At 31.6% G+C, this 26,560-nt stretch overlaps 1 protein-coding gene across 1 annotated transcript in view; it reads left to right on the top strand.

The window, feature by feature from the left end:
* Positions 1–26,560, top strand: part of Hmgcr (HMG coenzyme A reductase) — a 106,705-nt gene that overhangs the window by 76,397 nt on the left and 3,748 nt on the right. Inside the window, exons 3-12 of the mRNA XM_088224596.1 lie at positions 5,633–5,720; positions 13,055–13,352; positions 17,215–17,363; positions 19,279–19,389; positions 19,836–20,433; positions 20,520–20,761; positions 20,845–21,129; positions 21,688–21,833; positions 24,012–24,188; positions 25,180–25,375. Coding sequence (XP_088080722.1) covers positions 5,633–5,720; positions 13,055–13,352; positions 17,215–17,363; positions 19,279–19,389; positions 19,836–20,433; positions 20,520–20,761; positions 20,845–21,129; positions 21,688–21,833; positions 24,012–24,188; positions 25,180–25,375 — 2,290 coding nt within the window. The remainder of the gene's footprint in view (positions 1–5,632; positions 5,721–13,054; positions 13,353–17,214; positions 17,364–19,278; positions 19,390–19,835; positions 20,434–20,519; positions 20,762–20,844; positions 21,130–21,687; positions 21,834–24,011; positions 24,189–25,179; positions 25,376–26,560) is intronic.

The raw sequence follows: 26,560 nt of genomic DNA, 5'->3' as shown, positions 1-26,560 counted from the left end.
AATTATTTGTTTTTTTACCATACGACTTTATATTATTATATTATGTATTTAAAAAAAATTAAACTTGTTAAAAAAATGTTTTTTTAAACATTTTTTTTTACATATTTCCCTCATTTCACCATATCTTATAGCTTGCATTGTCCAGATATTAAACAAGCAAAAGTTTATCAAAATTTTAGCCACCTCGCCTCATGCGTCAGACAGAAAAAGTTACCAATGGAATTTATTAAAAAGACATGAAGGAATTATGTTGTGTACTAAATACCCTCAAAACACAAATATCAGATTTTTCCTTGGTCTCCAAACTTTCAAATTGCGGTGTCTCAAAATGATGTTTTTTGGGTTTGTGACTTTTGCCTGAACGGCGGCGATATGTTACGAATAAATTATTAGAAAATATCTAATATTTCGTAGCAACTCCTTAAAATCGTTACTTAGTGCAGGCATTTATGTTCAATGCAATTCACAACTTTCCATGTTCCCAACCGTGTCACCAGAAGTCAAAATCTGCTATTCATCAAATCTTCCAACTGCAACTTTTTTTTTAATGCCTCGATGTCTGGAATGTGTCGGTGCTTTAGCTATTCGTCACCCAACTTGGAATTCTTCGGGATAAATCTTCCGGCTTTTCGTAGATCTTTTCGCCATTAACTCAGTATGGGATGAATATGAATTGGCATGGGTGAGCTCGAAGTCTTACATGTTGACCGTGTTTATGAATATATTGTATACCATTATTTTATTGCCCTTGTTTGTCTTTGCTGCATAGTTTTATGTTCTTTTTATTCAGCTTCTTGGACATAATGCGTTGCTTGATATTACTGTTGTAATTGGCTTAGGCCGTAAATATAATAAAAATAAAATGATGTATTTAGACATATTCAGACGGTTAGTGTCCATTTGTTAGCGGATCTGTAACTAAGTAAACATTCGCCCGGTATTATTATACTCGTATTAGTACCGAGCCCATATCCTCGAGGTTAACCTTGAATTAAAACAAATAAAACATAATGGATGTGAATCAATGACACGTCTTCTTGGAAAGCTCGGTTTATCATTTTTCATTGGTCCTATTTGATCGGGTGACAATTTGACGGGTATGAATTATTGAGAAGGGTTTGGCTTTGTCAATTATTTTCATTCATCGAGCGTTTGATTATCCTCAATTGATCTTGTATGCATGTTACTATTTAACTCTTTATATTGTATTCTCTGATAAATCTGAGCTTTTATCACGCCTTCCTCGTATTTTATTGAAATTATTTGTAATTATCGTTTGAAGTAGGAAATCAATTTTAGAGGCATGGTTGCCTTGAATTGTTTTGAAAGGCTTTCTGTCGTAATGAATTCTAGTGTGTACATATATTATTATGTAGTATGTATTACCGTAATAGAACATGTACATCATAATTATATTGTGCAACCGTTAAATCATAATGGAACTGCTTCTATGCAGCCATCGATCGTGGCTATTTGAGCGGACATTGTTCCTGGTATATTTGCGGAGAGGTTTTCAAACTACACACTGCTTGCTGCCTTTAGATAGATTTAGTCTTATATAGTAGTCTATTGCACTTTTGATTATCACTGTTAAGTCTCTTTATTATTTCAAATGACCGTAAATGACCATGTGTAAACTATGGCACCATCGGAAATATTACCCGACAAAGTGTCCTAACAATCATTTGCATTCGATAGAAATATATTTTTTTAAATCTACCGTAGATACTTGTTAAAACATTTCATTTATTGAATAAAAGTAGTAACAGATATACTTTTGGTGAACTTTTATTGAATAATAAATATAATAGGTACATACATACAAAAAATTTAGTGAACTATAAGTGACAAAATCAGAAAATAACTATCTCATTGTCATATACGAGTAATACATAGACAGGCCCTATAGAGTAAAATACTTTTAATAGTAGTTTATACTAGAGCTGCATTCAACGAGCGTGCATATGCTACCAAAAATGGAAGGATACTCATTTTTATTACACAAAAAAGTTTGCATTTTAACGTTAACAGTCAACTTTCGTTTTTTGTGTATCCCAATCAAGCTCTTTCCTTAAATTCCTAATAATTTGGACCTATTTATTTCTTTTCGCTATATTTTTAGGAACGAAAAGATCATAATTAACTCACGTTTATTATATTTTAAAAACGTATTCCTATAAGTGCATCACTGTAACTATTAAGAGCTTCTCAATTGCGTCGCTATGCGTAGTTTGACGTTAACAAAAAATAAAAATTATATTTTTATATGAATTGTCTTAGCTTTGTTTAAGCTTTGTCAATTTATCACTTATGAACAAATATTTACCTCTAAATTTGTGGCAACAAAGATAAAAAACATTTTCAAGAAGGGAATATGGAAGTCTAGGCATTTAAAGGGCTTATGACCTGTCATTGGCTGGTTTAAGTGGCCACTTTACACACTGTATAACATTCACCATTCTGCCCATGTTTAAACATCCGCATTTCCTCAACTCTTCCATCTGTTGACTTTTGTGAAGTAAAGGAGCTGAAACCTTTATCATGTATGTAAGATTCATCTAACTGGCATAAGAAGAAGTATATAAATTGGACAATTGTTTTCAGGCGTTGCCAAGTAGGTGAATTGGTTCAGCCGGATGAATCTCACCCGCGTGATAAAGGTTTCAGCTCCTTTACTTTACAAAAGTCAACAGATGGAAGAGTTGAGGAAATGTGGATGTTTAAACATGGGCAGATTGGTGAATGTTACACAGTGTGTAAAGTGGCTACTTAAACCAACCAAACTGGTCATAAGCCCTGTAAATGCCAAGACATCCATATTCCCTTCTTAAAAATGTTATCCCTCTCTGTTGCAACAAATTTCTATCTAAATAACTCCCTAGGCAGAATATCCAGCTTGGCTGCAAACATTTGGATACACTCAAACATTGTTGAAATATTTACCAAAGAAAAGGTACGCAATCCTTTTTACAATGTTTATCCGAAAGGTTTTTTTACAGGTTTTCATGACACAAGTAGGCATTTTTGTTCCGAGTCTAAACACCTTGCTGCCGGTCAAAGAACGACTAAATACGCGATGGGCATGACTGAGTGTTTGGGCATAAGTTAAGTTTCATATTTTTTTAGGATTCAGGGCATGTCTATGTATTAGTCAATGACTTATCTATCTATCTAAAACGTGTTTTCTTATTTATACAAAAGTTTATTAAAAAAAATAAATTACAAGTTATTTTTTTTTTTTTAATTCAATGTTTGGCAGCCTAGTGGATAATGACTTTATACAACTCTACACAATACGTATGACTCTTTAATGTCGTCTTGTAGTATTAATAATTACAAACTGTTTCAAATGTCAATGAATTTGTTAAATAATGCGCGCTAAATAATATTTAGTTATAAATACACAACTTAACATCATGATTAGTTTAATGTTTATACTGTTATTTTTTTACATTTACATTTTTTTTGCACCACAACAGGCCAGGAGGCCTAATTACAGTGGTGAATTACATTACAGATCACCCAGGCTTGAGAAAAATCATATTTTAATTTTTGTGTTCTCACCGGGAATCGAACCCGGAACCTTCCGTGCGTGAGTCAAGCGTCTTGACCACTACACCACGGAGGCCGCCTTTATAAAACTGTTAAGCTTCCAATGCGTGCATTTATGCTCTTACGATAATAATAACTACAATAATATGTACATGTTCCTATAGCATGAAGCCACTTAAGTAGCTATTTTTGTCGGGATCATGCAACGCCAGTGGCAAATTGGTTTAAATTTCGGAGTATTGATTGCATTTCTCTGTTTAATGGAGCCTCAAGTGACTCTATGTCTTTTTTCTGAACCAATCAAAACATGTATTTACATTTACTATGTATGATTTGTCATAACTTTCCGATAGAAGAATTCTAACAGGCCTAATATTACTTTATAAGGAGATTCATTCATTCATTGACTCTCCAGATTTGCTGGAGTTAGTGTGTTTCCGTGTACCTGGTCGACATACCCGCCACAGATCTCCTTTTTGCTCTGCAAGTTCTAGGACCGACTATCACATGCACCCGCCTATCTCTAGGCTCCACAGATATGGTAATCAGTATGGGGACAAGGCTGATATATTTGGTTCTGGACTTGATAGTTATAAAACGAGTCTGATTTCTTTTTTTCTCTCGCAATATAATTTATAAACTTTTCTCTATGTTTGAAAATGTTTTTATTTTTTGGTTTTTCATATTTATGTATATATTTCGTTAATATTTTTAGTTACTTATGTGTATTTACCTACATGTTACTATTGTTATGGTCATGCAATTTCTTTTTTTTTTTTATGTATTTATATATGTATATATAAATATGTACATACGTAAAAAAACATATTAATGTTCAATATATATGTTTAAGGCAATTTATGCCGTTTATGTAAAAACAAATCAATGTTCTCTCTTTCCCACCTTCTGACAACTCTCTAAAACAAAGGCTTGGCGGGTTTTTCCTTTTAAAAAAAATGCGTACGATTGGACACGGACAACCAGATAAGAAACCCAACCATGTTTAAATATATTATCTTTTAAAATGTGTTTGTTACCTTTTAAATTAATTTTCTGTGACACTTGAATGTTTTTGTGTTTTAAAATTCACGAATGTGAAGGTTGTCTTTGGTGTATTTTGCCATTTCCGTAGAATTTTACGGAGAAATAAATATTTGTTTAAAATTGACCAATATTTTTAGTTTATTTTTAAGTACATAGACTTTAAAGAATATTCTATGTCTATCGAAATCGTCAATTAAATATGAATGATTATTTCGTTAAAAATATTTCCTTTAAAAAAAAGGAATATTATCATTTACACAAAATTTTAATTTTGGGGCCATTTTCAACGAGTTGAAAATAAGTCACTATTAGAAAATGGGAATTAAGTTGGGGTAATCAAGTGGCCACTTAAACCAGCCAATGACATGTCATAAGCCCTGTAAATGCCTAGACTTCTGTATTTCCTTCTATAAAATGTTATTCATCTCTGTTGTAATACATTAATTATAAACAACTGTTTGATTGCATCCAGTTTCATACAAATTACCTAGTGGCCGAAAAGATGGAACGATTTGAGGATTTCGCATAATATCTGTATACTGGGTAGTCTGGTACTGTCTGGTGCTGGCCAGGTACTGTCTAGCACGAGCGGGCTATACCAATGAGGAAGTTCAGTGGTTTTTTATTATTTGTTAATAGACTATTAATATTAAACTAAGCCGATTTTTTTATTTTTAATTTTCATGTATCGTGTCAGCGCTATGAATTTTGAATGTTTTGTATTTCTGAAATCACTCCGCATGTGACGCCTCAAGTTCTCTTCCGCTTCTTCTCGGTCAGTTCTGCCGATTAGTCCGTTAACGGTGAATAATCCGGAAATCTCCCACAACTATCTTACCATTGGTTGGTTCATATGAACTAGTGACGTCGTTCAATATTTTTTCGTACATTTTCGATCAACTTTGCCGTATAATTGAATGCTCTAATTTTTACCGCGCGTAAGAAAACATTTTTTGTATCCAATTCCCCGTAGGGCTGAAGTTCCTCATTATTCACAACGCACCCAATATAAACTATTGATTATTTTTGTTTTCAGCCATCGCGGGAATTTTCGCCGTGTTCTCGAGCGTGGTGTTTACATCATCCGTCATCAACTTCCTGAGAGGAGACATATCTGATCTCAAGTGAGTCTTGCCTTACTTACCTACCGCTCGCGCTGTAACATGCATTCGCTAATGTCGATATCTTATCGTATGCGTCCAATGTTTTTTCTAAGAAAACTCTTCTTTACAAGTCTAATTATCACTAGCTCTTGTGTTCTTAAACTCGCCTTCATAATTTCTATTGCCTACATCCTGTTTGACTATGATATTTCAATAAGAATTAACCCTTTATAAGAGACCTAGAACAAAGTGGTACATAAATATACCACCAGAATAATACTTAAGGCCACCGGCGGCTCCTGACCGAAAACATGGGCAGTGCATTTCTTTACATTTTGTGAACTTGTATATTAAGTTCAATATTATTATAACAATATGACAGGTCTGAAGTGATAAACGGGCAACAGTATGACAGATGACAGCCCGCGCATCGGAACCAGGAACGCTAAATTCCACGCACGTTATAGGATACTAAATCAACTTAATTCGTACTAATATCATGTCATTACGCATGTTCAAAGTGACATTGCAAACGAACTTCAAACTTCAAATTTGCGCATGCATCGGCAATGCCCGGAATATGTATATTATCTTCTCCTTCTAACGCACGATAACCCGATATAAAGCGTTGTCTATTTTGCTCAAATGACAATCTTAGGAGAAAACACATATTTCATACAAATTCAGGGTAAAGAACTGTGCAAAACACAACTTGCACAGGGACGATTGCGCATTCGTAGACAAGATGATAAAATCGTCCGCTAGAGTCGATTTCGCTAGATCTTTTGGCGCTAGTATTGAATATTATGATGTTTACGAGTATAATATTGCAACGAATCCCTGTTTCTTTGATAAAATTACTAATTTATTTCCACATATTTTTACTTCGCAGTGCACTGCACTTATGAACCGCCTCTGCTTGAGGTCTATATTTTCTAGAATTTTGTATTAATAATAATTCTTACGTCACAACAGTATCGTAATAACGTACATTGGTATATCATTCAGATGTTCGGATGCAATATCTTTATTATCTCAAAAAATAACATATTGAGGCTATGCTGACAGAATGCATTAAGTCAACAGTCTTTATATATTTCAAATATTTTTGAATATAGGTGCAAGATGTTAATTTCAAATTTTATGATATGCCTAGAATAAAGATTACTCTTTCAAAGCTTTTTTAAAAAACGTGGGAGAAATAATACGTCGAAAGAATAAAAAGCTTTAAATGCGATTATCTCGGAACTTGTTTTAATGACTTAATGCATTCTGTCAGTAAAGCCTCGATAGTTAATAAAGTTTGGCAAACGTTAATTAAAACAAAAAATGTGTCTTATAAAGGGTTAAAGGATGATGAGCGTACCAAGAAATATCCCGAGACAGAATTTTCCTCTAACAAATTAATATTACGTGTTTTTATAAGTCTTATAATGCCTTTTTCATACAGTTAAAAGAGAATCGCCTCTACAAATATTCACAATTTTTTTTATCAATGTAAAGTTTCAAGCAGTTGAGGAATTAAAATCGTTTTTTAAACGAAGCAATAAAAAATCGTTTATTGTAGTGTAGGTAGATTAATTTAATATTGAAATAAAGATGCTTTTCGGACTACCTAGCTCAAATTTGCATATTACTATCGTTATCAAATAAATAATAGAACCACACTAAAAATTTAAAAGACAGGCAGATTACATAATTTAATATGCGATAGCAAATTGACCACATTTTGCGTAAATCGATTCAAAAATAGATACATATTATTATCTCTCAGCTACACTACCTCTTCATATAACTAATCCCAGACATATCCTGTTGCGAACAGGTTTACCTGATTTAATAAATATTTTACTATTATGCTTAGATATTTGCGAATTTAAATAGCTTTGCGTCTCTGCTGGCGGTAATACTTTGATATTATAATGAGGCACGTGGTGTGTGAGACTTGGTATTACCGAACTTCCATAGCTAAATTAATTCAGTCACCTAGCGTAATAAAAGTCATATAAAATTATGCCGAAAATCGCACGTGTTTTGTAATATATACTTCCTATTCTCCCAACTTTAATGTTTATCTATGGACTATAATTTGATTAAAATATTGATCACTGCAGGTGTTGTGAAAATGTTTTTTTTCTGATTTATACAAATGTCTTAGATCAAACCGTGAATACTATTTTAATAGATATAATATTTAAACTAAATTTTTAGTATAAATATTTTACAAATATGTATGATAATAAATATTACACGGGTCAATGACACGTGAACATTTAGTAAATAAAATAAATAATTCCTAAAAAATAATAATCATTAGGTTCGGAAATGCTGCTATGTTTATCATGCACTAGGCATTATTTTTTAATGTTTATACTTTATTATGCATTTTATTTATTTAGCTGCGTAAAAAACACACTTAACTCATTCATTCATAATTCCCATTCCGTACCTAATGGTGCTTAGAGCACTGAATTGGTGCATCAACCGCAGCGTATCTTGATATTTTTTGTTGCACTAACGTAAGATGATCAGTCTTACGCTTCAGGTGCCAGTACAAGGATTATGAAATATTCTAGTGTAATAACACCTAGGTAAATACATATTTCATGTCGTGAATCGAACCAGAGACCTCTTGCATGGTAGGCAAACGCGTTGAGCATTTGGCCACGAGGCGGACACTTTAACTAGTTTGACATAATGTTGTGTGACATTGGATTCACTGTATGTTTTTTTTCTTTCGTAAATATAAATATATGTTTTAATCGATACATAATTAATATTATATTAAATGTTAGGATTAAAAAGGGAAATTAACAACGTTTTTACTAAAATCAAATAATTATGCCTAGTCATAAATGATGTTGTACATCAATCATATGTAATATTTTAATAAAAAACGTAATAATTTCTCAAAATGTAAAAGCATATTTCTTTTGTATTTGGTGTATTATGGTATTTGTTCTTTTTGAGTTCAAATTTGTTTTTAACAAAGATTTACTTTCTTATATATACTAAAATATTTCCATTTTGGGGGCCATTTTCAACGAGTTGTAAATAACTCACTATTAGAAGATGGGGACCAAGTTGTGGTAGAGCGGGGTGCGAACCTCGGACTTTTGATCCGTGAGTCCGCGACACTAGTCACGGGACCGCAACCCGGTTTTTTAGTTGTACGAGTACAACAACCTGTTTTAAGGACATAGCGTATTCGCATATTACCATAATTTATCACAAATGTTCCCAAAACGAGTATTTTTAGAATAATATTTGTCTTTGTGTAGTTTCGGTCGATCGTCTGATTTCTGATTCATCAATACTACAAAATAATTAAAGACTTCGTGTCTGTGAAATTTATAATAATAATATAGACCACTATGAGATTGCTTCGGGAATAAATATATAAAATCGACGCTGTCATCATTATTATTCATATACGTATATGTGTATGTGTATATCATCTTTGAATGAACTTAATAGTGATGCAGAATTATTTGTAAATATATATTTTAACTTTATTATTATGTTTATTAAATTACATAGTCTACCATATACGTAGATGTGTTACAATTATTACTTTATTGTATTATTTTGTATTTATTTTTACTATCAATTAATTACCAAATTGAATTTTGATATTACTATAAATTAGTTAAAACATATTGCCGTGTATTATTATATAACTTTTCTGCATTCCATTTTTCGACATGTATAAATTTTTACTATTTATATTTTTCTATTATTATTTTGTATATTCTTTTGATTATTTTGTATATTGTTTTGATTATTTTGAATATTGTTTTAATATCTTAATAAATGTTTTTGATATATATAGAAGAGTCCCGACTTAACACGGAATTTTCTAACAAGTCAGGACATAAAAAAATATAATTGTGCTCTATGATAAAATTGTGTATTTTGTGCATTAATAAAAAAAATACCACCTGTAACATAAAAAAAAGTACTATTAAAGCACGTGGTTTAAGTCGAAAGTTTTTTTGGTAGATATATTTTTTTATTCAGTTTAGTTCAATATCACGTAGTGGCTTTTAATGAACACAGAATGAGACGAAAAATAAATATAAATTCCACTCACCATTATTATACGGTCGTCAGTGAATTTCCACAAGATTTATTTCAAACCCTTTTATCAAAACGTCATTACCTACTTCTCTCGCAATTTTAACCCTTAGCTTGGCAGAACGATAAAATATTTTTTTACACGTTTGATAGTTAAAGGGGCTTCAGAATGCTAAACAAAAATTTTCTTTTTGTTCTAATCAAAGTTTATCGGGAATGAGGAAGTTCAGTGTCTTTTTAATTTTTTTTATTTGTTAATGGAATATTAAACTAAGCTAATTTTTTTTATTTTTATATACCGTATTATCAGGGCTATGATTTTTTTAAGTTTTGTATTTCTGAAATAACTCCGCGTGTGACGTCAGAGGTTGTTCTATGACAGTTCTTCCGATTGGTTCGTTTTCGGTGACCAAACCGGGCATCCTTCAAAGCTCTCATATCATTGGATGGTTCATATGAACCAGTTTTTATCAACAAAAAAAATAATTTTTTGTACATTTTTATGAAATTTTACCGTACAATTTAATGCTCTAATTTTTACTGCGCGCGAGAAAACATTTTTTGTATCCGAATTCCCGTAGGGCTGAACTTCGTTATTGTAATAATGCAGTGAAGAATGAAAAGATATGATAAAGCAGTTTTAACTGAATGCCGTTTTACTAGTGTTTAAGTTTATAAGAAAAAAATAAATCAAGTTTCCCATAGAATACATTGCCAAGAAAGGGGTTAATACATTTTCTAATCTGTTGGTTTAAATATACATAATTCTAAGTATGTTCTAATATATGTTATTTAGATTGTAGTATGTACTGTAATTATATATCTATTCCCAAGTCCTGCTATTCTGTACCTAAATTATCGATCACATTTATTATGTTAATTTTTGTATTGGACAAACAGAATATTCTTCGAATCGGGCTGTTGTATCGTCTCCTTAAATCTTTGCCAGATGCTAAAAAAATAAAGATAAATTTGCTTCTTCAATTCCTTCGTCAGCATAGTTGTTTCACAGTTAATTCTTCATACCAAAACTAGCACAGTTTATTCCCCTTTTTAAATTTTCCACTGTTGACCCTAAAGATAATGTTATATTTAAAAAAAAAAAACATTTTAACGATTTTGTTTTATATTTTTATTAGTTATTTGGTCCTAATAATTAAAACAAGTACGTGATTAAATAAACCAGCAGTGATTTTAACGAGTCAACCATTTTATCATTATGTATAAATATATTTCTTTACTATATTAATATACCTTCCTTCTTAGATCATAGAATTATGATTTGATATTTTAATAATAATATCATGTGGAATATACTATAAAACTATGTAATTGTACTGTATGTTTCCTCAATAAAAGAAAAAAATAATAATAATATGTACTCGTGCGTCCGCCAAACTGCAATAACCGTTATTCGTTTTAGAATACAGCGCCAGCGTGCAAAGTGCAAACACAACACAACACACAACACGTCATGCGCACGTCGGGAGCTTGAAATTTAAGCCATTAATCTCCTTCTTTCATCTGCTTGCACTCCTATCTGTTTATTTGTACACTTTTATCCGTACAAAGAAACTCCACATTCATTTGTGAATACATACATAGATCCTTTAAAGAAAAAATCCGCGGCTCCGTGGTGTAGTGGTTAAGACAATTGACTCACACACGGAAGGTTCTGGGTTCGATTCCCGGTGAGAACTTCAGAGAATTTTATGAGATGCTGAGTATTTTTAGACCAAATAATTGATTCCAATGAATTAATAATATGCCTATAGAAAATGTTTTTTTAAATATTTTTTATTTGGTCTTAAAATAGTACAAAAATTATAATAAATGAATATCCTAATATTAACTTATATCCAACTATCAATTGACCATGTATTAATTATTAAAATTTCTGATCTACATGTATATAAACTTTTGTCGCCCTTTTGGTGTTATGATCAGCGCGTTTGCCTACCATGCAAGAGGTCTCGGTTTCGATTCCCGACATGGTTGTTATGAAATACTTATTTCAAAGGGTGTTTTTACGCTAGAATATTTCATAGTCCCTGAATTGGTACGTGAAGTGTAGGACTGATTATCTTACTTACGTGTAACAAAAATGATCGAGATACGCTGCAATTGTTGTACCAATGCAGTGCCCTATCCACCATTAGGTGCGAAAAGGGAATTATGATGATATATACACTTGAAATTTATATTTTACCACAACACTAAGGTGGCAACGGAAAAGTTCGCAGAGAACAGAACATTTTCAATTTCGGGAAGAAAATGTCAGCCACCATTATTTCTTTATCTTATAAGACACTGGACTGCATTGGTACATAATTTGCAACGTAACTCAATCCTTTATAACAGTGTTTTCCGACCTTTTTAAATACGCGACCTTTAAGAGTAAAAAAATCTGGCCAACCCCAGTACCTTAATTTTATTTTACTACTCGTATACCTGCAATTTCAACGACGGCATAAATTTAATTTCGTTTCTATTGAGACCATATTATTATTATTTTCTTTTAATGTTTATCAAGAATATTGTTTGAATTACTTATTATTTTATTTTTTACGTTTTTCAAACTGTCGCTTATTTTTGTAAAATTTAAGTGAATAAAATTAGATGGCAGGCCCTATTATGTATTCTCTTTAAGGTGATTCTAAACGAAAATATGAAACTAATTCATTATTCATAGAAGGCGTTTTCATATTTTTTTATTGAAAAATGCAATTTTTACGTTTATTTTCAATGGAAATTTTACAAAACTTGGTTTGCGGAAAATTTAAACTATATTGATGGTAACAAATACCATAACAATATCATTTCGGTCCTTTTCACAAAATGGTGTACAAAACAAAAAATCACTTATTTAATTTTTTTCAAATTTTTAATCCAATCTTATTTAATCCAAAAGATTTAAAAAAAAAACAGAACACTTTTAACTTAAATTTAATATGAAAGTTTTTTAATCAATATTATGTGCATTAAAAATGTGTTTGTGTATGTTTTGCGAACGCGCAGCACTAGATAATCGACCTATACATCATTCTATTAAATGAAAAATATATGTATAAACCAGTGTTTTTAATCCATAGCTAAACATTGAATATATATTACTATATTTTTACTATTGAGAAATTAGACAAATGCAGAAGCATCCTGTGTATAGTTTATGACCATAAAGCAATACTGGTCTATATCACGCTACACGCTACTACAGATAGTACACGATGCGTTTGCGTAAGTTTGAAATAATCGACCGGTACGTGTTCCGCCCGCAGGGACGCACTGTTCTTCTTCCTGCTGCTGACGGACGTGTCCAAGGCGTCGCTGCTGGCGCGCCTGGCGCTGGCGGCCGGCAGCCCGCCCGAGGTGCGCGAGAGCATCGCGCGCGGCGTGCAGCTGCTCGGGCCGCCGCTCACGCTCGACACGCTGGTGGAGGCGCTGCTGGTCGGCGTGGGCGTGCTGAGCGGCGTGCCGCGCCTCGTGGCCCTCAGCTGGTACGCCTGCATGTCCGTCGTGGTCAACTACGTCGTCTTCATGACGCTCTACCCCGCCTGCCTGTCGCTGGTCTCCGAGGTAACCCACCGCACATTTTTATTTATTTCACTTCTAGTTCATTGGCAGGCTTATTTTATTATTTTTATACGAGACAATAGAATACAACACAACGAACGTATCAACACAACAGGTAGAGAGAATAATTCTTAGGTATAAAATTTATTTTTTGTATTCCAATAGGGAAATATCACATACTGCGAATACCGATAAAAATATATGAAATGGATTTAAAATATTTAATTGTATTTTAAAAATCAATATGGATATTGTGGAGAAAATTTTTAAAAACGTTTTTTTTAATACGTCACTAAAAAAAACAACATGCTTGGCCTCGATAGTTGTGACGTCAAGATTCGTGACAATGTTCTAAACAAATTTGAATGGTCAGTAACAAATAAACATGAATCGTGGGGTATTAGGGGCGTGGCCAATGGAATGACCGTTTTTGCGGGAATTCAAAATTACAAATTAAAAAATATTTTTTATGCCACTAATAAGTAACAATTTTTTTTTTTTTTACTGGACAGTATTTCATAGACCTTTAATACTTATAATTAGAATCACGAATAGTTCAGGAACCGCATACGTGCATCAAACAGAAGGCGACTAAACTACTCTTAAAAAAGTAGTTTTACGTTTTGACGTTTTGAGTTTCTTTGTAGACGTCGCTCAGTACGCAACTCCCGATTTGAATTCAACTATGCCGTGTTTTGTCGTTTTAAAGTGTACAATTGCTGCTGGGATCTTAAAGAAACATGATGATATCACATTTCATTTGTAATTAGCAAATGCATATGTAAGTAGCAAATGCATTACTTAAAAATTGAATTATTTTTCTATCTGTCAGATTGTCAAAGACAACAAAACGGACATTTTATTAGTGTTGCCAGGGTAATAAGTTTTTTTATCCTACCTTTACTCATCTAGTGAGAGAACTAATAAAAATTTGACCTCGGATTTAACAACGCCGTGGTGGACATTTGATCGACATTGTCTTTAAAACATCAAATATTATTTAACATGATATAAACATATCCGTTTTATGTAAAATAAACTTTGTTTTATATTTCAAGTTCAAAGTTCATTAATTCAATTACTCTAATTAAATGACCCTTTACTTATCTACTCTGTTGTGTCAATCAATGTTTCCGCGTGCACAATAACATTTTAGAGAAATTAACAAATTGCTTTTTTTATCTTAGTTATGATTATATTTTTCCCATCTGGCAACATTACGTGGGGACTTCAGGAATGCGCGCGGTGAAAGTGGAGCAAAGTGGGGGGATTATTGGACACAGTCCGATGTATTCAAATATGATTCTACGCTCCTTCTGGACTTTTCTTAATTCTATGCTTATAATATAGTAAATCAAACACTGATTTGAGTCTACTGAACGCTTTATTTTATTTTAACAAATATAAAAACAAAATTTTCGTGATAATTGTTTCGCCTTGTTAGGACATTTTCAAACGAATGTGAAGATTAGATGGATTGAATGTCCTTATATAGTTATATAATTCAAGGTACTTAAGTAAAAGATAAAAATAATATTATGAACTATAGCATGTACATTAATCATAATTGTGGGAAAAACCAATAGTTAAGGGCAAGGCTAAGTGTTTCATAGGTAATGGAGAATTTAGGTATTTATATTTGAATTTTGGAAAAATTTATAACACAGTAAGTATTTATTGACATACATGTATGTATTGTGAGATAATGAATGAAGCTTTATAGTTTTATATATTTAGATAATAGTTGTGGAATATATAACAATAATATTATAATAGGTTGGTGTTCTTTATAATTTTAATACAGATTGAGATTGAAATATTATGTAGAAATTTATATAAACATGTATTTTTATACAATATTTATATTTTAAAGAATTTCTAAAAACATAAATGCATTTGTAAAATGATTCATCTATTAATAACGCATCATGTAAGCGTGTAAATAAAGGGACATCGTGTAAAATAAAAATATATTTAAATATGTTTAATTGTGGTGAAGAAATTAGATTGCTTTGTTCATTTATTATTTTTAAATTAGGTTGTTTAGATATTTATTAATTTCTCATTTTTCGCGTATATTAAGTTTACGCCCTTTATTGTCAAAATGTAATGGAATTGGTTTATTTGAGGTATGAATTTTATGATTATTTTCAATTAAGTGATTGAAAAATTAAGAATCTTGTTTTTTTTTATTTTTAAAGGATCTTATGTGTTCGGAATATCTGGTTAAAAAAGAGTGCCCAGTTTGCCCCACGTAAACTGTGTTACAGTCGTTACATTCCAGTTTGTAAATTCCATTGTTTTTAAAAATATTTAGCTTATCTTTTGAGTTTTTTTGAAATTGCTCCGCTATTATTATTTGTTTTATTCCACATTGTTTTAAAACATTGGAAATCTTTACGGAAATTGGACCTGAATGTTCTATGCAAGCAAACTTGTTTATTAATTGATTTTTGATATGAGGATATATTAAGTTAATCGTATTTTTGTATGTTGTTCCGTTTATTATTTTATAAATGGTCTTTTCTCCAAATCCATTCTTTTTAGCTATGATTTTTATTGTATTTAATTCTTTTGCGTGCGCAATTTTATTTAGAGGTACGTTTATTAGTCTGTGTATCATAGAATGATATGCTGAGAGTTTGTGAGACCAAGGGTGCATAGATACTGCGTGTATTGTAGTGTCTGTAAAAGTTGGTTTTCTAAATATGTCAAAAGTATGTTTATTGTTGTGCTTCCCTATGGTTAAATCTAAAAAGTTTAAATTACCGTTTTCCTCGTGCTCTACTGTGAAACAAATTTTTGAATTTATAGAATTGGCCCATTTTGAAAAATTACCAAATTTTCTTATCGAACTATTCCAGCATATTAATAAATCATCGACATATCTAACAGAATATATGATATCTTTCGCTAAAGGCGATTCTAACATTTCACGTATATAAAATCAAGTGTTCAGTAGACTCAAATCAGTGTTTGATTTCTTATGTTATATGTTTAAATATGGAGTTCTACAAAATAAACACGAAATCAATTAACAACGACCTTTATTACTTTAAAAATGTAAAAAAAATGTGATATTTCCCTATTAGAGCCTAAATTTGTTACTAGGTATGTCAAAAGCGTCAGCGTGTGTGTGTGTGTGTATGTTAGTGTGTGTGTGTGTGTGTGTGTGTAGCCAAATGGCAATTTTTCCTAAACAACCAATAAAATAAATAAAATATTATTTGTATAATTTAAGAGAATGGGGGCTTTTCTGCTCCTGATTCTGATCTGATCTGACTTTTCTTCATGCAAACATACTCTTGTATTTTCTCCCTGGATTGTGGCACTAGAGCGATGATTTTTTACACACTCTAAATGACTGGTGTTATGCAGAAATGTGTTGAGCGATACCAACATCAAACTGAGATAATTAATATTTAATGTCAAGCGCATTTTTCAAAAATATGATTCATAACTTAGCTTGGCTCTTAAATTTAATTATATAAAAAGTACTTAATAGAACAAAAAGGTGATTAAAATTATACATATATAATTTTTTTTAAATATATAATTTTTTAGTATAAATATTTAACAAAAAAGTGGGATAACACATTTTTATAGAACACATTAAAATCTATTATCTTTGTAATAAAAATAACGTAAAAATGTTTTAAACAATATTACTTATTAAAAAAAATTGTTTATAAATCTATAATTTTTATCTTTTTAAATGTAAAATTATCATTCATAACTCAAAACAGTCAAATTTTGACTTATAACAGTGTACTTCTGGAAGTGGGAAATTTTTATAATCGAACATACTAATCATATCAAAACAGCACCTTCCTTTTCTTAATCATCATATTATATTTTGATGTAGCTGTCGAATGGTGTCCGAAGCGGCGACGCTCCTGGAGCTGGTCTGCTACGTGCACTCCATGCTGCTGAAGAGGAGCAGAAACCTAACCCGGTTGTCCAAAGAGTCAAACTTATCATGTCTGCTGGTCTATTTATTGTACATATCCACAGGTACTTAATGTTTATACCTTATACACATCTACATTCAAACATATTCATAACCACTTAGTGTCCAATATGAAATGTATTGTCTCCGTTATTTGAATACAATATAAGTCACTAAATGATAACTTTACAGGATACAATAAAAACTTAACCAATCAATAATTTTGTATGAAACTCTAGTAGTTTTTTTTTTACCAAATATTAGGTGTACCCATAAGTAATCAATTATTTTTAGGGTTTGATAATGACGCTTTAAAATTACTGGTGGAAAGAATCCTTAACTGAGTATCCAGGAAATACCAAACACTCTTCAGGCTACTTGGTCAACAGTTCAAAGACATCTTCACGAAATCGTGAAGGTTTGCAGACAGGGTATATGGGTCCCACGTCTATTGTCGTAGACGAATAAAGATCAATGGCGTACAATTTGTACATCTCTTTTGTGCAGAGAAAGAAGTGATCCATTTTTACGAAGGATTGTTACTAGTGACGAGAAATGGGTCTTGTACAACAACAACAAACGCACTAAACAATGCCTTTGTCCAAATCAACTAGCTGTACCTACTCCTAAACCATCCCTCACTTTAAAGAAGGTGTTATTGTGCGTTTGGTGGGACTGTGGTGGCATAATTCATTTTGAACTATTGAAACCGGGAGTGACAGTTATGGCTGAATTGTATTGCCAACAATTGTATAGATTGCACAACCAATTGTTGTTAAAACGACCAGGTCTGGTCAACAGAAAAGGAGTAATATTGCAACATGATAATGCCTGGCCGCATGCAGCAAGATTAACCCAAGAAAAAAAAAGGCAGCTAAACTGGGAGGTTTTACCACATCCCCCATATGCCCAGGCATAGAACCATCCGATTTTTATTTATTCCAGTCCATGGAAGACTACCTGAAATTTTTTATTTTTTTTAATGTCAATGATATTCAAACTCACCTATTTTATAAGCATATTTTTCTTCAAAGGATACTGAATTTTATGGAAAGGGAATTAAAAGTCTACCAACAAGATGGCAAATGTTCCTAGATAATGTTGGAGATTATATAATCAATTAAAAATCAAATTAAACACAGTTGAATTCTTTTTTTTGTTGCCACTTAAATAATTGATTACTTGTACACTTAATATTTCATTTTTAAGGTATGCATGATTTTTCTTGCTGCAACTGCATTTTAATTATAATAATATTTTTATTAATATAATTAAGTGTTATCCAAACAAATTTAAACTATTGCACTACTGACTTATGTTGTATTTCAAGAAACATACATCTTCTTTGAGAAACGCCTAATTAAAAAAGAAAATGTTTTATCTCTTTTATATTATTGCCTTTCATTTATGCTCACATGATAAATTTAATATATTGAATCTTATTTTAAAATTTGAAGAAAAAAAAACTGATTCAAAGGTTGTGAAAATGAATTTGGTTTTTCAAGGTGGATTTTTTGTAAACTCAGCATGCTAAATGTATTTCTCATTACTATGTGTGTTAGAATATAATGCATTAGCTCTCAAAATTTTAATATGTATATTTTCAACGAACTACGAGCCCCTAACCTGCGTTTTATAAATCGTATGACTCCATTCATAAAATCATAAATTTATGTAAATTAATGCTGCGGTTATTGTGTCTTACTTTGGAAATATTCTTCTCTGGTGACATGTTGACTTCTCCGTGTAATATGAATGGTTTGAGGATGTGTTTATCGTGACAGAATATCTATGAGACATTATTTTTCTCCAGATGCATATCTCTTTTGTGAATACAGTAAAGAAATTTAGCTCAAGTTGAATTGAACCGTCTTGAGCATTATTTTTTCTTAGTTTCATCTTGGCTTTGAAGCTAGTTTGTCGCTTCTTAATTCTGAATTTTCTAATTTTGGGTATTCTCATTTTTTTTGTTATCTAAAGTCGGTGGTCACTAAAGGGAGATTCTGATGATGATGTTACTGGAACTTCAATCAACAATCAGCATGGTATACTGAATCGCACAGAAGATGCAGTTTTACCTCCATACATGAAGTAAGTGTGTACTTTCAACTTATTTAGGCATGCTGTTTTATTCAATTGAAGTGGATTGCTTTTACCTTAATATTATGCAGTATTCATACCCAGGCCCCAATCATAAACAAAACTAATGTTAAAAATTGCATGTTACAAACTAAGTGACCTCAAATTTTCATATGAAAAGTTTGAGTAAACTTAGTCGAAATGTAATTCATGTATGATCAGGATCCCGATTGGAAGTAATTTTTTAAAAACTATTACATCATCTAGCTTTTAGAGTGTATCTATGTATATAAGATAATTCATGTACTTACGTACTCGGCTATGTTGTGTAAATTATAATATTTTCCTTATTTTACTAATTATTTTCTATACAAATATATGTTATATTCATAATGTGTTCTTATTTTGTTAGTCATGACCTACTATGAATGTTTCTAATAAAGTTTTTAATTTTTCAGATGGTTAACAGTGAGTGTAGAACAAATAGTGATCTTGATTTTGGTTTGTGCCTTGGCTGCTAAGTTTATATTTTTCGAAGATCGTGAGGAACTAGACACCAGGTTGCAATTGTCTTCTAATAAAAAAGAAGAGAACGAATTAAAGCAACAAAATATGCATGCTGTGGCACAAGACTCCACCATGAAGCACGTTCCTTCTCTCGCAGAACTGAGAATAACTGATAATTTAAAACCAAAACGTCCTATTTTTGAACTATCTGATTTTGAATCTGAAGACAAAGAAACTCAAACAGATGAAAGTACTTCCCCAATACCACTATCTCCTGAAAAAAAATTAAGTTTGGATAATATTCCTCGGTTTCCTCGTTCAGAAGCCGAATGTCTAGAAATATACAAGTCCGAACTAGGAGCGCAGGGATTGTCGGACAACGAAGTCATTCTACTAGTCAACAAAGGTCACATTCCTTTGTACAAACTGGAGGGAGCTGTCGGGGATCCCATGAGAGGTGTCAAGTTGAGGCGAGATATTATATCACAACGGGGTGGTTTAGACAATGCTCTTGATGGTCTTCCTTATCTCCACTATGACTATTCTAAAGTAAATATAATTCTTGGTCATTTTCAACTGATGATGAGCATACAATTTTTTTATACTTCTTGCTAATTTATTGATATGTATTTCAGGTCCTGAATACTTGCTGCGAAAATGTGATTGGGTATGTAGGAATTCCAGTAGGTTTTGCAGGACCTCTCATAGTGGATGGTATTCCATACATGATCCCCATGGCAACTACAGAAGGAGCCCTCGTAGCATCCACCAATCGCGGAGCTAAAGCTCTCGGTGCGAGAGGAATAACTTCGGTTGTAGAAGATATCGGGATGACTCGTGCTCCCGTCGTGAGCTTTCCCAATGTTGTGAGAGCGAGGTTAATATAATGAGATTTATAAATCCTTTTAATTTCGTATATATGAAAGTATATTAGATTTATTATTCATTTACAATTTGCAGCGAAGCAAGACGGTGGATCGAGAGCAAAGAAAACTTTGAAAGGATTAAGGTGGCATTCGATGCGACAAGTAGATTTGCTAGACTTCAAGAAATCCACATTGCGATGGACGGTCCTCAGTTATACATTCGCTTCCGAGCGACAACGGGAGATGCAATGGGAATGAACATGGTTTCCAAGGGAGCTGAAATGGCTCTCCGATACATTCACCATCAGTTTACGGATATGACCATTATTAGTTTATCGGGAAACTATTGTTCCGATAAGAAACCAGCTGCAATCAATTGGTAAATACTTTTAACTACATTTTTTTCATGTTTCAGTAGGTATCAATAATTGTAAATCAGAACTGTAAAAGTGAAAAATCAATAAAAAAAAATATTTCTATCGGATATTTTTTGAGAATCAACTATATGATATTTTGGTAGACTCTAACTATGGGAAATAAATCCTATTTTCTGGACTAGATTTCAAAATCCATATAGCAGTTGTGGTTTATTTGGACTATATGGTATAGATTTCATAAAAAATCACATTTTATTTGATTATGTTTCGTTTACCTACAATGCATTTTATATTTTCCCAATCTAGATTGAATCACATCAATACCAATATTCAAATGTGCATGCGTTTGTGAATAATGTGTACACAGCTTAAAGGAAAATAAATAGTTTATCAATTCCTGCACTCCATATTTTACTTCTGACACTCATTTTTACTCATGCCATGGTTTTTCACACATTTTGTAATATGTACATAATCATGAATCTTTATAAAAATAGTGTTTATGAATATGAAAAATTTAGTATGCAAGACCATTAAAAATGTTCTTTATTGACTTACAGGATAAAAGGCCGGGGTAAAAGGGTTGTGTGTGAAACGGTTATCGAAGGAGAAACATTAAAAAACATTTTTAAAACTGATGCAAAAACTTTAGTAAGATGTAATAAACTTAAAAATCTGTCTGGATCTGCTTTAGCGGGGACTATTGGTAAGTATTTTTTTTTATAAATAAAAATTGTTAAAACAACTTTTGTTATTTAACTTTCCGTATTACCTTTGTACATTTTATGTTTCTTAACTAAATAATTGTATATTATTCCATTTTACTTATTCTATTCTAAATAATGTAAACCAAAGTTATATGTACCTAGGTACAGATTTCGCAACAAAAAAAAACTTTTTGAAACATGATAGATCGGTTCTGCATTAATTCTATATGAAATTAAGCTGCTCTTTTAACATAAGGTACACTCCAAAGTTCGATCGCCTTTAGAGTTATTCACATTTAAGTATGATGTATCATATAATATGTATATTATTGTAACTTCTTTAGTTTATTAATATTTATCTGTTTTGGATCTACATTGTTAGAACAGTCAACATTTACTTAACATATTTATTACCTAATACATTAAAATAAAATAAAATCACTTTGTTTTTATGTACCACATATATTTTTTATAATTTGACAACCAACTAGTTTCGGCAATACTATGCCTTCTTCAGGGTTAATTACAAACTAATATAACAAATATAAATTTTTCGCAGTGAAGGTAGAGTGGGCATGTCTACTGGAGTAGAGAAGAGAGGGGGTTTGTTTGTGTATTTAGGGAGAGGGAACATATTTAAAATAGGACTATTACTAAGATTTATTTGATTATTAATAATATTTAAATTTTTATTTACAGCCTTTCTAATCTCCAATATTTCGAAATAAACAAGTGCATATCCTTTTTTGTTTGTATGTAGAATTTCGATGCCATCTTCAAAGTTGAATATATATATATATATATATATTGAATATAGATATTATGTGCTTGTTTACAGGAAATGATCGCCAACTTAAGCTATTTCTCAACCTGTTAAATTCTTTTCACTCTAAAATACAATTTACAGTAGAAGTAGAAGAAAATAAATCTCTAAACTTTTTAGATTTAAATTTGACGTTAATTAATAATAAAATTGAATTCAAAGTATACCGTAAACCCACATACACTGACATAATAATACATAATTCCTTAAATCATCCAACCTCGCATAAACACTCAGCATTCCACTCCATGATACACCATCTCTTAAATATACCGATGTCAAAATTCAATTTTCAAATTGAACTAAACACAATAAAAGAAATTGCTTTTAATAATGGTTACGATCCAATTATAATAGATAATATTTTAAACAAAAAACAAATTATTCAAAATCAATAGACGGTGAAGAACATTTTTAAACATAAGATTTACCGGATGACATAAAACCAGCATTTTACACAACCGATAATATAGGAAGTATACTAAAAAACACTAAACAAAGAACTGATAAATTAGATCGATCAGGCATTTACAAGTTGATTTGCCATGACTGCAAGTCATTTTATAAAGGAAAAACATCACATACTTTTAAAACTAGAGTTAAAGAATATTTGAGATGTCTTAAAAACAATAATTTTTCTGAGTTTGCTGACCATATCCTAACAAATAGTCACTCATTCAACTTTGAAGATGGCATCGAAATTCTACATACAAACAAAAAAGGATATGCACTTGATTATTTTGAAATATTGGAGATTAGAAAGGCTGTAAATAAAAAAATAAATATTATTAATAATTAAATAAATCTTAGTAATAGTCCCATTTTAAATATGTTCCCTCTCCCTAAATACACACACACACCCTCTCTTCTCTACCCCCGTAGCCACGCCCACTATACCTTCACTGTGAAAAATTTATATATGTTATGTTAGTTTGTAATTAACCCTGAAGAAGGCATAGTATTGCCGAAACTAGTTAATTGTCAAATTAGAAAAAATATAAGTGGTACATAAAAACAAAGTGATTTTATTTTATTTTAATGTATTAAATAATAATGTTCCACAAAGTAAGTGCTTCAAACATCAAAAATAATATTTATTACCTTTGAATAAAATCTGTATGAAAAACGTAAATACAGTATGTGAAAGGTAGTATAGTAAGATTTATATAAAGAAAAAGAACTATGACTATTAATTATTGTAACCTTACTCTCACAATTCTAACAAATTTGTTTAAAGTCAAATCTGCATTACGTATTTAAAGGTTTATCATGGTTAACAAAATTTTACTCTTCATGTATAAAAATTACAATGTCTATACTAAATAATAAATGTATTTTTCTCACTTGTGTTTAGGTGGTAACAATGCTCACGCTGCCAATATGGTGACAGCAATCTTTATCGCCACGGGACAAGATCCGGCACAAAATGTAACGAGCAGTAACTGCAGCACCAGTATGGAAACCACCGGAGAAGATGGACTAGACCTATATATGACCTGCACTATGCCATCTTTAGAAGTTGGCACAGTCGGTAAGATATAATACCGTTATATTGTAGAATGACGCATGTAATATTCTTCAATTTCATATGAGAGCGGTTCAAATCTTTTTTGACACTTTTTGTATGTCTCACCTTGATAAGTACAAATGTATACATTTAATACTTGCGTTAGTAATATATATATTTTTTCAAACCTGGAATATAAAGCTTTAACATAACATTTTCAAAATCAAATATAAAAGAAAGTCAGTTTTGCATTTTTCGCACATCCGTCGTTGTTCTATGATCATGACGATTACTTATATTGGTTACATATGTTATTCATAAATTGTGTCAAAAATATATTTGTACTGTTTAGCACCTACCATTCACATGACCTTTTGTATAACCATGTAATCAATAGCTGAGTTTAAGCAGGTCCAGGTTCCTTGCTTAACCCTTTTAGCCTAGGTGTTCATTATAATATATACACAAAATTTAAGATTTATTTACCTGCAAACCTACCGAAACTAAAAAGTGTGAATTTTTTACATTTTGAATACTGGTATCCCTAAGTACATCTGTATTTTTTTCTGCTTATGTTAGTAAAGTTCAACATTTAAATTGGCGGCTGGCTTCTTTGTTGGTTTTGGAGCGGATTCCTGTCGTCCTAAATGTTTCAAGACAAGTTTTGAATATATTTCACTAAAATTAAACTCATAATTTATATTGTAAAGTAATTTTAGAGAAACACATGTTTCATGAACATTTTTGCCAGAGCCAGTGCTTTGCCAAATTAATTTAAAAAACATAATAATTTTCCAAGAATTTCTTCAGTGCGAAATATTATTATTTATATCCACAGGAATTTATCCAAGTCTAAGAGGGTTAAAATAAAATCACTCAATTGGTTTGTGGCATTCTATCCTCTCTGCCTTCCCCCCCTGGGAAACGGCGTGATGGTTTGTTGTTGTTGTTGGTTTGTTTTGTTTTTGTATATTTGATTTAGATTTAAATATTCATATAACTAAACATTTTAAAGGTGGAGGAACTATCCTACCCGGACAGAGTGCGTGCCTTGACATGATGGGAGTGCGAGGAGCTCACACCACGAGCCCGGCACAGAACAGCATGCAGCTGGCACGCCTCATCTGTGCCACGGTACTGGCCGGGGAACTCAGCCTCATGGCCGCCCTTGTCAACAGTGATCTTGTGCGCAGTCACATGCGACACAACAGGTACTCATTCCTAAACTACTTAACCTTCATTTAATGATACTTTGTTTTTTCCAGTGTGGGAATCGAGGAAGCACATTATGGTCCTGATTTTGTAATATTCCTTCAGTGTCTTAAAGGGAAACTAGAAAGGGGTGAAATTAATGACCGTACACATTTGATTGAGTATAAGTGAGGAAGTTCAGTACTACAGGGAAATGGATATAAAAATGTTTTCTTTTATGCATTCAATTGTGCAGTGAAGGTTCCCTAAAAAGATGAAAAAAAATAATTTACTACTTTAAATGACACCACAAGTTCTTCTAAATCAACTAATGATAGAGTCTTATGATAGATTTCCGGCTTCCAGGAAGCTAACCCATCAATCAGGACACCTCACCGAAGAGAACTAGTGATGTCCATGCAGAGTAGTTGAAATATTTATCATCATAATTATTCCCTTTAAGCATCTAATGGTGCATAGGGCACTGCATTAGTACACCAATCATAGCGTGTCTTGATCGTTTTTGTTACATTCAGGTAAGATGATCAGTCTCAGGTCAGGTGCCAGTCGATTTCAATGTAAAAACACCTTTTTAAATCAATATTTCATGTCAACCCTGTCGGAATCAAACCCAAGACCTCTTGCATGGTGGGCAAACGCAGTGATCAGTACACCAAGAGTCGGGCAGTTTTTTTTTTAAATATCGAAATGCATTTTTTTTATTGAGTTAAAATATTACAAAACTTAAAAAAATCATAGTGATGATTATACAAGTACGATAAAAAAATTCAATTTTAAAACCACTGAACTTCCTCATTGACTTAACCACTTTGATCCCTGAACATAGATTTAGTAGAGCTTTTTAACTTTTTATTTTTGAATTGTGTTATTTACAGCTTGAAAACGATTATATATTTTTCCTGTTTTTTTTAAACTCAATATATAAAAAAAATAATTGTGGCTCAAACTTGTACCCTCAGGGAATTGCAATACAAAAAAGCTGTAATTTTTTCAATAGGATATATTATTACCAATAATAAATGAAAAACTTACTTTATAATCAAACAAAAATATTGAGGTTTATAAAGGAGTAGTAATTTTACACAACAAAACGCTCTATGCAATACTGATCCCCTAGAGGTATTTTTTAAACTGATTACTTCAAAATGGCTGAAACTACTAAAAAACATTCACAGTGATTTAAT

Source organism: Micrasema longulum, unplaced genomic scaffold (genome assembly GCF_059751315.1).
Source record: "Micrasema longulum isolate JH-2025_06_02 unplaced genomic scaffold, ASM5975131v1 h1tg000031l, whole genome shotgun sequence".
In the NCBI taxonomy this organism is placed as follows: Eukaryota; Metazoa; Arthropoda; class Insecta; order Trichoptera; family Brachycentridae; genus Micrasema; species Micrasema longulum.
This window is presented reverse-complemented; position numbering and strand designations above follow the sequence as displayed.